A 16,396-nucleotide genomic window follows, 5' to 3' on the forward strand; every position below is an offset into this window, starting at 1 on the left:
TTATTATGGAATGATACAGAGGAAGTATGAGGAAGTTAAATAATCAAGAAATTGATATGTCAACTATTTAAATATGTTGAATATTTAATTATTTTAAAGATAGTGGTGCCTGATGGTTTTCTCCTAAAATGCCCCTTATCACCTAAATTTTTAAAGTGAAAACTTCTTAGGAGAGAATACCTATATTTGAAGACCAACTGCTTAAGTGGTCAGTGTCCTGATCATTGTAGGAGTAAAATATTTTCAATTGCTATTCTGCTCCCTTATCCTTAACATGACTAAGGAATTAAAGGTGATCGTTATTACAGTAGATTATTACTACACTTTTCCTTCGTCAGTCTTCTTTTGACTTATGTTGCTTTTAAGGTCTGAGTTCAAGGCCAAACCATCTAGTGGACTCTTAAAGTTCTGATCGGTTTCTTGCTACTCATGGCCCTCAGTGCCCTGGAAGTTGACTTCTCTGTTTTAATGTATTGGGCCAGTGGATTTTTTGTTCTTGTTTCACTCTCCTAGTCTCAGACGTACTATTAATTAGCAACATAACTGTAAGCAAGACACTTCACTCTTCCAGCCTCAGCCCCCTCATCTGCAAAATGAAGGAGGCTAGATTTTATGATCTTTGTGTTTTCCTTCCCAATCCAGACTTTTGTGAGCTAACAGGGTATTCTTATACATTAGTATGGATTGATCAAGAGTTAACTATATCCACATTGAGTATCTCTACAAAGCTCCAAATCATATGGTTATGAAAATTCAGGATTCCTATTTCTATTGTATAGCTTTCCAAAGGGGTACTCTGGTTTAAGTCTGAGTTTTCCACATCCAATCTGTGCTTAAAATTCTATAGCCTTGCTCAGTATTGTCATCGTAAATATAACCTAGAAAGTATATTTTCAAGAAGAAACATACTCAGAAAATACGTGGTACTCATGGCCTTGAAAATTATAATGCATTCAGTCTTAACATCTCTTGTGCCATTATCATCTGAGTTCTATATTCAAAAAACATTTAATGATGATAAAGGAAGAAATTGGAAAGAATTAAATTGCTTTTTGACCTGGGTGTTAGTATAAAGAAATGTTGCTGAACTCACAACTGAGTTAAGCTAGAAAATCAGTAAAAAAAAATAATAATAATAAATTCTGAGGTGCAGCCATTAAAGATGCTTTCTTCAGTCGTATGATAAGAATAAATGCTGAGAAAGAATAAATGATCTTATTTGTCATTTTAAAACCCTTGCATTGTGTGTCCTTTAAATTGAAGGCAGATTTGCAGCTTCAGATGGAGGCTCAGCGCTTTTGCCTTTCCTTGGTTCATTCAGCTCATGTGAAGCAGGTGCAGGCATGCATGGAAGAGGAGACAGCCAGTGCACTGAACAGCCTCAGAGAGGACCTTGTTTCTGCTCATGAAGAAGAGATGAAGGAGCTTCAGAAAATGCATCATTTAGAACTACAGAACAGAAAGGGACAAAAAATAGGTAAATCGTGGACATTGTTTTTTTGAGCAGTAGCCATCCCAGATGATGTCTACATAAAGTCATCATGCAGTGGGGCCTAGGCTGGAGCTAACTGTGCTCTGCCATGCCATCATGTTGACTCTGCCTTGAGAGGGTCAAGGAGCCAGGGAAGTCCAGCTCAAGGAAACCAAGACAGTCCTTAGTACTCAACTCAGAAGCCCCAGATAGATCCATGTCCCTGGGCCTGCCCAAATCCTCTCATGGACCCAAAAATAGAAATCTGGGACAAATTAGGAGATAGACCCAATTCTAGGTTTTTAAAGCCTTGACCTATGCTGTAACCATATCCACCTTTTAGAGTCCATAGCCAAGGGCTTTCCCCCAATAGCGTTGGCCTTCCCAATGATAACCCTCTTTTTCATAATGAAATGCATGGGCTGAATGTAAGAAAAATCAATTCCTATGTCTAGCTCATCTAAGTGTACTTTAGAAATCTGCTTATTTCTTAAGATCACCATTTGGTAAGACTATATTAAGCATGAAAGGCAGCATTGTGAAGGACAGCGGTGTCAGACTTGGGTTCAAATATCCACTCTGCTACTTATATAAAAGATTAAAATGTAATTGAGGACTGTTTAACAAAATAAGTAAAAACATAATTAAACACAGATAAAATTACATTTTAGAATTGAAGTTGATTAATGTCTCCAAGGATTCTTATTTTTGGATTAGCAGCTTCCATTTCTATTTGAGTTTGACACCAACATTGGTGTAGTGGATGGAGAATTGGCCTCAGAGTAAGAAGAGCTGACTTCAGTCCTGCCTTCGTCATGTATTTCTTTGACTGTGGGCAAGTCCTGGACCCCCCGTGGGCTCAGTTTTCTTCTCTGTAATTGAAGAGATTGGCCTCATTGCTTCTTGTTCCTTCTGGTTCCTTCTGACCTTCAAAAAAGGTGCCAGTCTATACTGTAAAAGGAACTTCCCCTCCAAGAACTCTTTCTATCAATGAAATCTCAGATCTGGTCCAATTAAGTAGGCATGCTACTAGACTTACTTGCACCAGTGCTTTCTTTTCTCCTTTAACAGGGACAAAACTGAATACCTAAGAAAATATATCTCTAGGATACCTATTGATGAAAAAATAGAAGATAATTTTGAATGTAATCGATTTGAAATAATTTTATTGCAGCAAGATTAGATATACCAGAAGATTAAAATATTCCTGGTAAAATAAATGCTATATAGCTTTATTTTAGCATGTAGATTGAAAGATATGATATGTTATCTGTTTTAATAGATGAAGAAGTAATGTCTTTAGAGATTCTTATGGAGAAACTCCACAGAGCAGTGACTGAGGAATGTTCTTGTTTTAATCAGGTAAGATAATAATTTTTAAATCTTTTTAGCTAAGAAATAAGACTTTACTAAAATCACTGTTTTTGATAAGCAAAATTACCTTTCCCAATTTTCTATATTATAGCACCTTGTATAGTTCTCTGTCACACAGAAGATCATTGATAAATATTTTTTCTTTTACTTTAATGAAGTTTATTCTTTCTTAGCAGTCTGTCTGAATCCTAGACCAAAGAATGCTATCTCTTCAGTAATAGAAGGAGCATGGGGATAGCACTTCTGTTCTTTCAAAAGACAAGGGCAGCCACAGATCAGCACTTGCCCAGACCTTCTCCAGTCCTTTGTCCTTGATCACATTTTGCCCTTTCCACTGAGAGAGCACAGGAGATGTAAAGGAAAGCCCAAGACCCTAATGACTCATCCATAAACTGGCTCTTCTTTTCTCAGTAACATCACCACTCTGCCTAATCCCATTTTTCCAAATTGTCCGTGTAGAGGAGATACATGATTTAGTAGAAAGATCCAACTTAGCCACTTAGTTCTGTTATGTTGGGCACATAGCTTTGCCTCTTTGTTCTCAATCTCCATATATAAAATAAGAATACTATCATCTCCTATATCTGTAGTGTATTATGGTGTAAAGGCACTTTCCCACCTTCCTGTGAATTGGATAGTTGAAGCCTCCTCACCATCTTACCAGGGACAGTCTCTGCCCACCTTCTTATACCATAGGCTTGGCAGAGCTTTTCAGACCCAGGCCTTCTTTCTCCAAGTCTTCTGTTGTCCTCACTCATTTATAAAATGAATGTGATAATACCAGAACCTTGGCAGGGTAGTTAGGATCAGATGAGATAAAATGTGGAAAGTGCTTTGCAGACTCTCCTGAGGAGGAAGGCAACAATGCTAGCAGTGATGCTTCCCACCTCTAAGGCAGGACTGGGGCTCTGGCTTTCTTTCCATGTCCAGAATTCTTTATATTCCCTTCAAAGCCATAAAGAATGTTTGACAGCCAAAGACAAACCAAGAAAATGACTTAGCACAATTATTTTAGTTTTTAAGCAAATCATTGATGAGCTATATATAGCTAACCATATTTTTGTTAAAAATTCTCAACCACTAATTCATATTAAATGTTTTAGGGACCTTCTGTCAGACCTTTGGAAAAAATATGAGGAAACTCTTAATTTACATGATTAACAAAACTGAGCTTTTCCTATATCGATAGATTCTATTTCACATAGATTTATATAGATGCAAAAATAATACTGCCATTTGTAAATTTTATTTGATCTCTCAGAACAGTTAAACAAGTTAACAATATATTGAATGCTTCTGAAGTTTTTGTGCAAGCCACAAAAACAATTCTTAAACATAAGGGGAAAGGTATATAGAATGTAATCTTGTAATTATTGGATCAACTAATCCCATATGTAATCATCTGTAATGTTTCAGGATTGTTGTTTTGTGCTATTTCTATTCAGAAATTGGCACCATGTTGAATATCAGCTAGGAGATGGATTAAAATCTAAGGTGAATTTCATCAATAAAAGGAAATTGAGATTATCCAAAATTGAGCATTTTATTTAAAACAAATTGAAATATTTGTTCAGGAAAAAATCTTGAGAAAGAAATCTACTTTGTTCAACAGAAAATATTTCCATCTCAAAGTAAAAAGAATTTTATATTTCCTTACTTATATTCCATATAAAATGTTAAGAGACATTTTGCTTAAATATTCTATTTGTAATTTGAAATTTACTTTCTTCTCTCCTTTAAACTGTTAGGTGCCTCCATTAATTTAATTTTAAATGATTTGTTATAGTTGAGATAATAATTTGTATCCTTATAATTTTATTCCATTTTGGTATCAACAGTCTCTATGTAACATCCTTGGTGCATATAATGCAACTCCTTTCAAATATGAAATAAAAGTAGAAGAAAAAGAAGTTTCTGATATTCATTCCCCAGAAGTTCAAGAAGATAACTCAGAATTACAGAATTATACATTTGAAGCTTCAGGTAATGCTAAAAAAAACTTTCAAAAGGTGACTATAGTATTAAATATATTCTAACTTTAAATACTCTTTTATAACAAGCCTTAATTTAAAGTGATTATCACCCAGTGAATTTAGTTTTTTAATCTGAATATAATGATATTTTTAGAAATCCTGCAAATTTATATTAAATGTATTTTCTCTGGTTTTTACTCACTAATGAGGAGTATTGTATTTTGCAACACTTTGAAGAATAGCAGTCTGCTTGATATAAAGATGACTTTTCCATTATGGCACAGGCAAGTAACTTAAATTACAATCCAAATCCAAACTCAGTAAAGTACCAGAAAGTGATACTGGTTTTGGATATGTATTTATACTTGAAAAAACATAGTACAATATCTTTAAAAGGTTATGAGATAGGAACTTTTCCATGAAAACTGATAAACTTTTTCTTTTTTTTCTTAATTTTTAAATTTAATTTTTTTAAAGTATTTAATTAATTTAAAATATTTTTCCATGGTTACATGATTCATGTTCTTTCTCTCCCCTCCTCCCTGCCCCTCCCATAGCCAACGAGCAATTCAACTGGATTTTACATGTATCATTCATCAAGACCTATTTCCATATTATTAATATTTGCAATAGAGTGATCATTTAGAGTCTACATCCCCAGTCATATCCCCATCGAACCATGTGATCAGTCTTAAATTTTTCTTCTGCATTTCTGTTCCTACAGTTCTTTCTCTGGATGTGGATAGCATCTTTCTCATAAGTCCCTCAGGATTGTCCTGGATCATTGCATTGCTGCTAGTAGAGAAGTTCATTACATTCCATTGTGCCACAGTGTATCCGTCTCTGTGTACAATGTTCTCCTGGTTCTGCTCCTTTCACTCTGTATCCATTCCTGGAGGTTGTTCCAATTCACATGGAATTCCTCCAGTTCATTATTCCTTTCAACACAATAATATCCCATCACCATCAGATACCACAATTTGTTCAGCCATTCCCCAATTGAAGGGCATCCCCTCATTTTCAAATTTTTGCCATTACAAAGAGAGAAACTATAAATATTTTTGTACAAGTCTTTTTCCTTATCTCTTTGGGGTACAAACCCAGCAGTGGTATGACTGGATCAAAGGGCAGACAGTCTTTTAAAGCCTTTTGGGCATAATTCCAAATTGCCTTCCAGAATGGTTGGATTAATTCACAACTCCATCAGCAGCATACTAGTGTCCCAATTTTGCCATACTTCCTCCAACATTTATTATTTTCCTTAACTATCATATTGGCCAATCTGATAAGTGTGAGAAGGTACCTCAGGATTGTTTTGATTTGGATTTCTCTAATTATAGGAGATTTAGAACACTTTTCCATGTGCTTATTGATAGTTTTGGTTTCTTTATCTGAAAATTGCTTATTCATGTCCTTTGCCCATTTGATAAGCTTTTTCCAGAAACCTGAGGTGATTGTCACTAAATCTGAAGAATTTCAAGAATAAAGAATTTCAAAATAGAAGATTTCAAGATTACCTATTTTTCAAAATGTTAGACAGGAATTAAAATACAATTATAACAGATTCAGGAAGTTCTGTATTTTCCCAATCTTTTCCTTCCCCCCTTCTCCTTCCCCCCCTTAAAAAAGTGAATAAATAAGTTAATAAAAAAGTTAGTAAATAAGTTTGTCACTGTTATGCTTTTATTCCCAGAGGGAATGCAATAATTACCATAATATATTTGCTTAAGAATTTATTTATAGCTTTTAAAAGATAATAGATAGCTAGAAAAGATTTGTGTATGTGCCTAAGCTAGGAAAGGTTTCTCACTAAAGAGTTACTCCTCCCCACAGAGGTTTCTCAGCCATCATAATTTATGAAGTTTATCTCCTATGGCACAGGGAAATTGCAATTATTGTTGATAAAAGGAATGTTTACAGTGATAAAATTATTATTCCTCAAAATGAAGTAGATGTATAAAATACCAGCTATCCCATCAGATACTGCAGAATTATTAGAATTACATGGGGAAATTAGTTTTGATAGAAAACAAATAAAATCCCAAATTTCTTCCCAAAAGCAGAAAAGCTACTTCCTAATGAGAAAAGGGATACTTTTCAAATTGTTTGAAATTAATTCAACAGAGGAGCAGCTGAATATCTCAATGGATTGAGAGCCAGGCCTAGAGATGGGAGGTCCTGGGTTCCAACCTGGCCTCAGACATTTCTTAGCTGTGTGATCCTGGGCAAGTCACTTAGCCCCCATTACCTAGCCCTTGGTACCAATATACAGTATTGATTCTAAGAAGGAAGGTAAGAGCTTTAAAAAAAACAAACAATTGATTAAACCTATTTATAATGTTGACTGACAATAGGCCAAGTGAACAGTTAATTGTATTGCAAAAATACTTCGGACTGAGAAAGTGTTTAAAAATTATTTTGTCTTTTTAACCCATGGCCCAGAGCTGAAGGCTCTGGTTTTACATAGAGTAGGATTAGTCTGAGAAAGATCTCCCAAATCTCTTTTTTTGGTTTGCATTCTCATCATTCCCTGAGAAATTTAGACTATACCTCTTTCTAGGTGTACACAGAAAAAGTAAATGTCCCCAGAACTGCCATACAAACTTTCAGGGTTACAATACCTTAACAACAGGTTTACACCCAAGTCTATAAATAGTCAGGATAGCTCACAGTCAAGAAATGAAGTTGTGAAGTTCCTAGAAGAGCTCTTGGCACACAGTAGGCTTTTTAGAAGTGTTTATTCTCCATCTTCCTCCTACCTTCCCTTCCCTACCTGCCCTCTCTGCATCACTACACTCTGTCCACTGGCCCTTTAAAAGGTCACCATCTATCTGGGACACAGATAAATACTGTTCTTAGTTCCTCTAGGTTCCTCCTTAGTGAAGTGCCAGTGGACAGCCAGGATGCTTACTCCCATTCTACCAAGAAGTCATCAAGACCACAATAAAGGCTTCTGTGTTAGCATTAATTGAAAGTGTTGACATGATATATAGGAAGAAGTTTTCAATGCCAGTAGAAAAAGGGGCTTCCTTCTTTAACCTCCAACTTGGAATTTCATAAATAAATTTAATAATTAATCTAAAAGCATTTGTAAAATGCCTACTATATGCAAGGCATGTTTTTAAGCTTGAGAGACAGACACAAATTATATAGTTCTAGCCCTCTGAGGAGTTTATTCTCAATCAGATAAAATAACATATATACATGGCATACATGTATGTGTATTCATCTATATAACTGTGTTATAAACAATGCATGCCCATATTTGTGTGTTTATGCACATGTGTACAAATGTACGTGTATGTTTTTGTATACACATATTTTATGTATATGCAAAATATAAACAGGAAATACCAGGCCATTTTGATGGGAAGGCACTAGAGATTGGATGGGTTAGAAAAGGCTGATTGCAGGAGTTGAGACTTAGAACTGGGCTCTGAAGCAAACAAAGGGTTTTAAGAAACAGAAGCAAGGAAAGAAGGTTCATAGGGGACATCTGGTGCAAAGGCCTGGAGAAGGGAAGCCTGGCCTATGAGAAGAATAGCATGAAGACCAATTAGGTTGACATGTAGACCATAGGAAGGAGAGCAATGTGTATAAAAGCCTAGAAAGGTGGTTTGGAGCTAGTTTGTGAAGAGCTTTAAATTCCAGATAGGAGTTTGTATTTGATCTTAGAAGTAATAGGGAGCCTCTAGAATTTATTGATCAGAGGAAAAACTTGGATAGATCTATGCTTCTAAAATTTTTTATTCTTAAGAAATGAGCATTTCAACTTTAGTTGCAGGAGTAATGAATAAAAATATGTGCAAATAAAAACTACATACTGATAAAATATGTAAATTGTATAATATATATGTAATATGTAGTATAAATTATATATACACATTAAGAATATTTTTCTTAAGGAAAGAGTCAAAATACTCATTTCTTCTTAAATATATTTGTTCATTATAGTTTATCTCAGTATGACTAATTAGGTTTATTTATGATTTATGAATATTACTTTTCAGATTTTTTTCCCCATGGAGCAATTTGATAATTGACAAATGTATTTTAAAACTATGTTTTCTTCATGATCTAGACTTGCAATCCAATATGCAATCTCTTGTTAACAAAATAGCAGAAGAATACAACAAGCTGTTGGTACTTCAGTCACAACTAACCATAAATTGTGAAAAGGTTGGTATTATGGACAAACATTGTATTAAATGAAAAAAAAAACTTTCTTGCTTAAAATCTATTTGCTAGATTTCCAAATGTCTTTGTATCTAACAATTGGGAGAAGTCTGCACTTTGGCTATTGGGGGAAGTAGCACATAAAGTTTCTAGACCAGGTATGATTTAGTGCCAAAATGGATGGTGTAAACAAGAGAGTAAAATGGGAATGAACATAAGAGGAAAATCATTGTAAACTAGAGTTGTTAAAAGAGGCCTTAAGACAGTTAGGACTTTAATAGGTGAAGATAAGGGAAGAACACCTCGGATGGGGATAGTACTGCAAGCAAAAATTGAGAATGAGGAGAAGTAGAGTCCCTGTTAGGAAATAATGATAAGATTGGATAGAAAGGGTTTGACCAAATTATGGAGAACGCTGAAGACCAGGCTGAGGAAGTTGAGCTTGCTTCTTAAACAGAAGGAAGCCATTAGAGGTTGTTGATCAGGGTTGTGATAGGATGAAACTCATATTTTAAGAAAAAGAATCTGACAGTAGGAGTTTTATAGTACTTAGAACTGAGATCTAAGAGATCATCTAGCACACTTTCCTCATTTTATAGAGGAGGGAATGAAAGCTTAGAGAAATAAGGTGACTTTCCCAAAGTTATATATGTATTAAGTAGCAGAGTGGATATTTGAACCCAAATCTTCTGACCACAGCCAGTGCTCTTGCCATTCTGCATTTTGGCTGTAATGGGAGGATATAGACACTTTTTTAGTTGGTTAGTTATTTGCAGTAGTGCAGAACTGGCATAATGGGGTTCTGGTCTAGGGGGACAGTTGTGGGAATGGAAGTGTAAAGAGAAGGCACCGAAGCAAGGAGACCTCAATCAAGAAGCTCTCGCTGTGAACCAGGCATTGTCTGCTCCCTAACATCAAGGAGCTTCCTTTTTAATTGGATATTTTTAAGGAATAATTTAATTGAACTTAGTGGCTTAATAGATAAACAGATTAGAAGGAATGATCAAATCCAGGACCCATTCTGCTGATTCCCCTGAATTCAGGGTGCAGACTTCATGGCCCACTTCTCTGTTCCCATGGGAGGCCTTTTTTAGTAGCTGACAAGTAGCAACTCCACTCACAGTAATTGTTCAGTTAATAAATATTTATTAAGGATTATTAGCCATAGGGATATAAAGACTAAGATGTGGTCCCAGGCCTCTAGGAGCTCATGTTCTAAAGAGGAAGAAATATTCCAATATCTATACATATAAGATATATGCAGTATAAATGGAAAGTCATCTCAGAGGAAAGGCATGAGAAGTGAAGGACACTGAGAAAGGCCTCTTGTAGAAGGTGGGATTTGAGCTGAGGTTTGAGGGAAGTCAGGAAGGGGAGCATTCATGGGAACAGCCAAAGTTGGGGGAAGGGGTGTCATGTGAAGAAGCCACAGGGAGACCAGGGTGCCTGGACTGTAGAGTACATAGAGAGGAGCAGAGTGTAAGATTGGACAAGTCACGAGAGACCAGGATATGAAGAACTTTAAAAGGTGGATGGAGGGTTTCATGTTTCCTCTTGATGAAATGATCCTAATAGAAGCAGACCAAGAAACTGACCTCAAGAACCTTGGGAATAGCTGTGCTTCCAACGCAGTCTCCTCTGCCATCGTTCCAAGAAACTATCCTGGAGGAGACAGCCTGGGCACCGCAGGGCCTGAAGACCCGCAAAGGGAAGCTCTTGTGGCCAAAGGGTTCAACATTAGAAACTGATGTGATTTTTTCTGTGGAAATGGATTTAAAATCGAACATTATTATTTGCTTTTCTGCTACGCTTTAAAGACCATGAGACTTTGCCCCCTCACTTGCTGCACCTTCTACATAGACTGTCTCCCATTAGAATGCGAGCCCCTTCAGAGCAGGAACTGTCTTGCCTTTCTGCTGGTACCCTTAGCACTTAACACAGTACTTTGTAGAACTCCTGAATGCTTTATACCTTTATCCTGGAAGTAATAGGAAGCTACTAGAATGCACCAGGCTGGGGCAGAGGTGACATGGTTAGGCTGTCACTTTATCAGCTAACTGGAATACCGACTTTGCTGGGAGAGACTTGGAGTAGAGAGAACCACTAGAAGGCTATTGTGGTTGTCTGTCCATGAGACATTGAAGGCCAGTTCCAGAATTGCAGCTGGGGGAATGGAGAGAGCAGGACACATACCCAATATGTCATGAAGATGGTCTCCATGCCTCCAGTTATAGTGAATTGCACTGCCCTCCAGTGAATCAGAGGAACTGTTACCCAGTAGATGTTGGGGCACTGTCTCCTAGAAGAATCATCCCATGGCTTTAGCAAATCTACATTGATTATCCATGCAGAGTGAAGGTGTGGTAAGGTAGAGAATTAGAGGTTAGGGCAAAGAAAGGCAACCAGTTTCCTTTTTCCTGCTTATTTGACCTTAGAAGGCTCATTGTTCCCCCAGCTTGAAAATATACAAAACTGAAATCATCCATTCTTTTCATCAGCTTCTTTCCCCTGCTCTCTTCCTTCAATACAACTTACTTTCTGAAAAATGTTTCTATGCTCTTGGACTACAGCTTGGCCTTTCCTTGTATCCACAGGGTTTAGTACGGTACCTGGTATATTTTAAGTCCTTAATAAATACTTGTTAACAGACCTACTGAATAGACCACCCTTGGGAAAGAGGGAGATGGGGCTGTGAAGTCTGCATCCTGAGTTCTGGTGATCAGCTGGATGGCACCTGGACTTGATCTTTCCTTGTATTCTATTTACCTTTTAAGTCCCTAAGTCCAATTAAATTATGCCTTTAAAATGTCCAATTAAAAAGTAAGCTCCTTGGCATTAAGGAGCAAGCCAATATTTGGTATGTAGTAGGTCTCCTTCTGCCACTTACTTGTGTGGTCTCAAACAAGTCACTTGACTTCTGCAGAATAAAGGAGCTGGGTCCAATGTCCTGTGAATCCGCTTTTAGCTCTAAATCCTATGATTCCCCTTCCGTACTCCTCTATTTTTGTTGTCACCATTCTTTATCATTCTTCTCCTCACCTGAGATACTTTTTTATCTTGCTTTTCTTCATCCCAAGTCTCCAATCTTTAATCAGATCCTTTTATTTCTTCTTTCAATATCTTTCACAAGATTCATTCCTTATTCATCTTGGTAGAATTAAGCTCCTGGACAGATTTTGGTCTTTGTGTCCTCAGCATCAAGCAAAATGCCTGGTGTATGATAAGCACTTTAGAAATGATTTTTGAATTGAATTCAGTTATTTCTTTTACACAGCTACTAGTCTGTTGTGAGGCCCTATCTCTTTAAAACTGGGTTGCTACAGCAGATTTCTGGCTGATTTACAAGGCCCTGGTCTAATTCATCCTGCCTGCTAATGCTATAAGCACAAGAAGGATCTAAGAAGCATGGGGAAATCTGTCCACCAATGCCAATTACATCTTGTCAATGATTTGGGATCATAGTTCCAAAGCTAAAAAGAGACACTCTAGTCCATTTTTTTAATGTAAAGCTTTGGAAACTAAGGCCTACATAAGCTAAGTAACTTGGCTAAGGTCCCCCCTGCTAGGAAGTAGCTGGGACTTGAACCTAGGTTTTCTGACTCTTGTGCAGTGTTTCTTCACTGAAACACATAGCCTACCCCAGCAAGTCCATTACTTCTTCCTGGCAAAGTCCTGTTCTACTTAATCTTATTCCTCACTGTTTTCCTGTATGGGTCATAGGTATTCTCTGTCAGTGATTCATGGAAACTTCATTCACTTTCTACTATCACTCTTTGTAAGTGATCCACAACTATGTCTCTCTAGGCTAGACCTCTCTCCTGAGCTCCAGGACCTTTCAAGGCACCTTGGCCTCACTATCTCACCAACAAGGCACATTCACTGGGTGCCAAACCAGACTTTGTATCTTCCCCCTAAACATTTACTTTGTTCTGACTAGCACCATTTCGGGTCCCAGGTTTGCCCCAGGCAGTTACCTTTCTGCTCATCCTTCATTTACTAAGGCACCAATTTTAGCTCCATCTCATTTCTGTGCCCAAACCCTTCCCCACTTCCCCTTCCATCAACCTAACTCAGGCCCTCATGTGTATTTTTGAAGTGGCCATGGAACAGCTATGCCTGCCTTCAGGCTCTTCCCTCTCTTGTCCATCCTTGCTGTGCCTGCCAGCCTTTATGCCCATCTTCAGGCTGCCTATTCATAGAGGCGTTAAGGCCACGCACAGTCTGGCACCCCCTGAGCTTCCTGGCCACTTCCTGTGATTGTCTCCTATCTACACCAGTCAAATGGTCCGCTTTCTGCTACTGAATGTGGTGTGCATTCAGGCTGCTCCTTATGCATGGAATGCCCTTCCCCACCTTCTTAAAGTCCATTAAATTACCTTTGCAGTTCAGAATCCAACTCCGCTGGAGTCTGGCCTGTTCCCCTGTCCCAGAGCTTTGGTGTCGAGCTGGGTAATGCTGGATGTTTCCACCAGCGTCTGGTTCTCCCATCCCTCCTCATCTACCTTCGTATCTTGTCCAGTGCTTGGCCCAGGCTCTGTGCTCAGTGGACTTCAGTAGGAGAGTTTGCCCAATTGATGGCATTAGTGTGAGAACTTAATTGAATCTCAGCTCTATGACTTACCACCTCTCTCTCTGTCCATGGCGTTTGGACTGATAGGATTAGATTTTGTAGTAGCAGCACAACAATGGAGGGTTTATAGGAGCTGAGGTCTGAGAAATATGGAATAAGGTCATGGATGGAGAGCTGGGAGGGACATCAGAGGCCACTGGTCTCATTTCACAGAGGAGGAAATAGAGCAGAGGAAGGTAAGTGACTTCCTGGAGGTCAGACACAGGTCGTCAGCACTGGGGGCAAGATCTAACCCAGGTCCTCCAGGTCCTCCAGCTTCAGAGCCACTGCCCTTTCCACTGTGTTCCTTTGTTTCCAGGACCAGATACAGAAAAAAAAGTGTTCCATTTATTAAAAAATAGTGGCTAAGATGCAGCAGTGGGAAAAGTAGCCAGAATATCTCACCAGAGTTTTTAAAGAAGTATTAGAGGGGGCAGCTGGATAGCTCAGTGGATTGAGAGCCAGGCCTAGAGATGGGAGGTTCTAGGTTCAAATCTGGCCTCGGACACTTCCCAGCTGTGGGACCCTGGGCAAGTCACTTGACCACCATTGCCTAGCCCTTACCACTCTTCTGCCTTGGAGTCAATACACAGTATTGACTCCAAGGCAGAAGGTAAGGGTTTAAAAAAAAAAAGTATTAGAAATGAACATCTAGATTTTTTTGGAGGTTAACTAATAAATGAGTTGTTCTCTTTTGATTGTTGGACAGAAAATCCTAGAAATAATATTAAATCTTGTATTAATGAATGAGTGCCCATGAATGTTTTTTCTCTTAATATTTTCAACAGATTCAAGAACAAGCAGAAAATGCAAAACTTGAATTTGAAAAAGAGGAGGAAATAACAAATCTCATGACAATAAAACCAAAGTGTTTATCAGCCTCTTCTCAGACAAAAGATATTGGTAAATTTTGAATTTATATATTTTGCTTGTTTTAACATTTGGCTTAAGTTAAAAATTGAGATAAATTACTATAAAGTATAAGAAGAGGCCATCACAACTATTACGTTTAGATGAAAATAATCTTAGTCTATGCTATTATTTATATCAATTAGTAATTTTATATGTAACCCTAATATTAACATCTAAAAATCATTTTCATTTTTAAAGTGAGAGAAAAACTTTTATAAGTAAAAATTCTAATTAAAATTTGATAGTAATATTTTCCATGTGTATTATTTCCATGATGTGCCAAAATGTTGGTCCCACAAAGTGTTGAAGAATTCTTAACCCTTACTTTTCTTGCCTTCAGATGTAGACAATTTGCCTCCTTTAGAAGACATAGAAAAATTGAAAAATCAGCTGGAAGCACAAGATTTTCAAGGACAAGGACACTTTCCATGTAATTTCCAGCCACAGTTGAAGGAAATTGAAATAAAGAACCCTTCAGAGATCCTTCATTTGCAAGAGGCACTTCAGCCTGTTCAAGAATCAGTTCTTCAGCCAAGGTATCTCTATTCTCCTATTTCATCAAATAATACTTATCACCCAGCAAAAGCCACATAAACGGATGACTTAAGAAAAAATATAAACCAGAAGAAAGTTCTTGAAAAGTAGTGTAACCTACCTACCCACCCCCCCAAAAAAAAGAAGAAAAGAAAGAAAAATGGTATTAACATGGCAAGTTGATTTAAAAGTGAAAAGTCTACATTTTTTAATTTGGCCAAAAGTCATTATAAACTAGAAGTATCTGGTTATAAAAAGTTACTAACATTTTTGCTTTACAAAGATGCTGATCATTACAGGTGTGCTAGCTGGATTAGTCAAGTAGCATATATTTACTGAGCCTTTGAGAGGTGCTATAGGGGAATCTATAAGTTGCATGAGGTCTATAATCTGGTTGGAGATTGTTCGGACCAGATTTGAGTTCATCTATGTGACATGACACCCAGTTATACCAAACCCCATTCATCTGACCTTCCTGATATCTATCATCACATTCTGTCCTCCTATTCCCATTGCCACCACCCTTCCTCATTAGCATCCATGGCAGGTTAATGAAAAAGCTTCTTCCTTTCTCTTCTCTCCATTCCCTTGCAGTCAGTCTTCTATACTATAGTCAGGGCATTTGTGCCATTTTCCTACTCATAAATCTCCTGCACCTCCCTCGTGGCATCTGAGTTTAGTTCAGACCTTTTGCCTGGCATTCAAGGTATTTCCCAGTCTGGTGCCACTTTCCTTCCTGTCTCTCACCCCCATTCTACATTTCAGCAGATCTGCCCTCCTGGGGATCCCTGAAGGGGCCCTGAACAGCTTCATCTTTAGGCCTTCCTATACTATACCTCCAGTGTCTCCCTTTCCCTTCCTTGCCTCTTGAATTCCTACCCAGGTTTTAAAGACTGTGTGATATCCATGTCTAAAGTCCCTTCTCCTTCATGAATTCCTATTTAATATCCCTACTTCGGGAAAATGACTCTCCATTGAATCTCTTGCTCTTGATATTCTTATCAGATACTCACTTCTGAAACATTACCATCATCCATATTTTTGGCTCCAACATTTAAAACTTCTGAAGGAGGAGGAAGCCACAGACCCACTTGGACTACAAATACTGTCCTCTTGGTTTCAATAAGGCTCTCTCTCACTTCTTTTCAGCAGTCCTTTTTGAAAAGATGTTTTTCCCGTCCTTTCCTGGGTCATCTAGGAATATGCCCTATCTTTTGTTCCTGTCTTTCTCTCCTCTGCACATTTAATTATCTTAACTGTCCAGCTGCCTGAATAGATCTTTTCTTCTCTCTCCTCTTTAAAAAATCTTAATTGGATCTGATCATCTCTTCAGAAATTATCTGATTT

General features: G+C 37.6%; 1 protein-coding gene across 1 annotated transcript in view; it reads left to right on the forward strand.

Moving 5' to 3' along the window:
• The window catches only part of AKAP9 (A-kinase anchoring protein 9), a 188,256-nt gene that overhangs the window by 78,685 nt on the left and 93,175 nt on the right, over positions 1 to 16,396 (forward strand). Inside the window, exons 9-14 of the mRNA XM_056800198.1 lie at positions 1,264 to 1,477; positions 2,754 to 2,833; positions 4,684 to 4,828; positions 8,900 to 8,997; positions 14,392 to 14,506; positions 14,856 to 15,051. Of these exons, the coding sequence (XP_056656176.1) occupies positions 1,264 to 1,477; positions 2,754 to 2,833; positions 4,684 to 4,828; positions 8,900 to 8,997; positions 14,392 to 14,506; positions 14,856 to 15,051 (848 nt within the window). The remainder of the gene's footprint in view (positions 1 to 1,263; positions 1,478 to 2,753; positions 2,834 to 4,683; positions 4,829 to 8,899; positions 8,998 to 14,391; positions 14,507 to 14,855; positions 15,052 to 16,396) is intronic.

This window comes from Monodelphis domestica, chromosome 5 (assembly GCF_027887165.1).
Source record: "Monodelphis domestica isolate mMonDom1 chromosome 5, mMonDom1.pri, whole genome shotgun sequence".
Taxonomy (NCBI): domain Eukaryota; kingdom Metazoa; phylum Chordata; class Mammalia; order Didelphimorphia; family Didelphidae; genus Monodelphis; species Monodelphis domestica.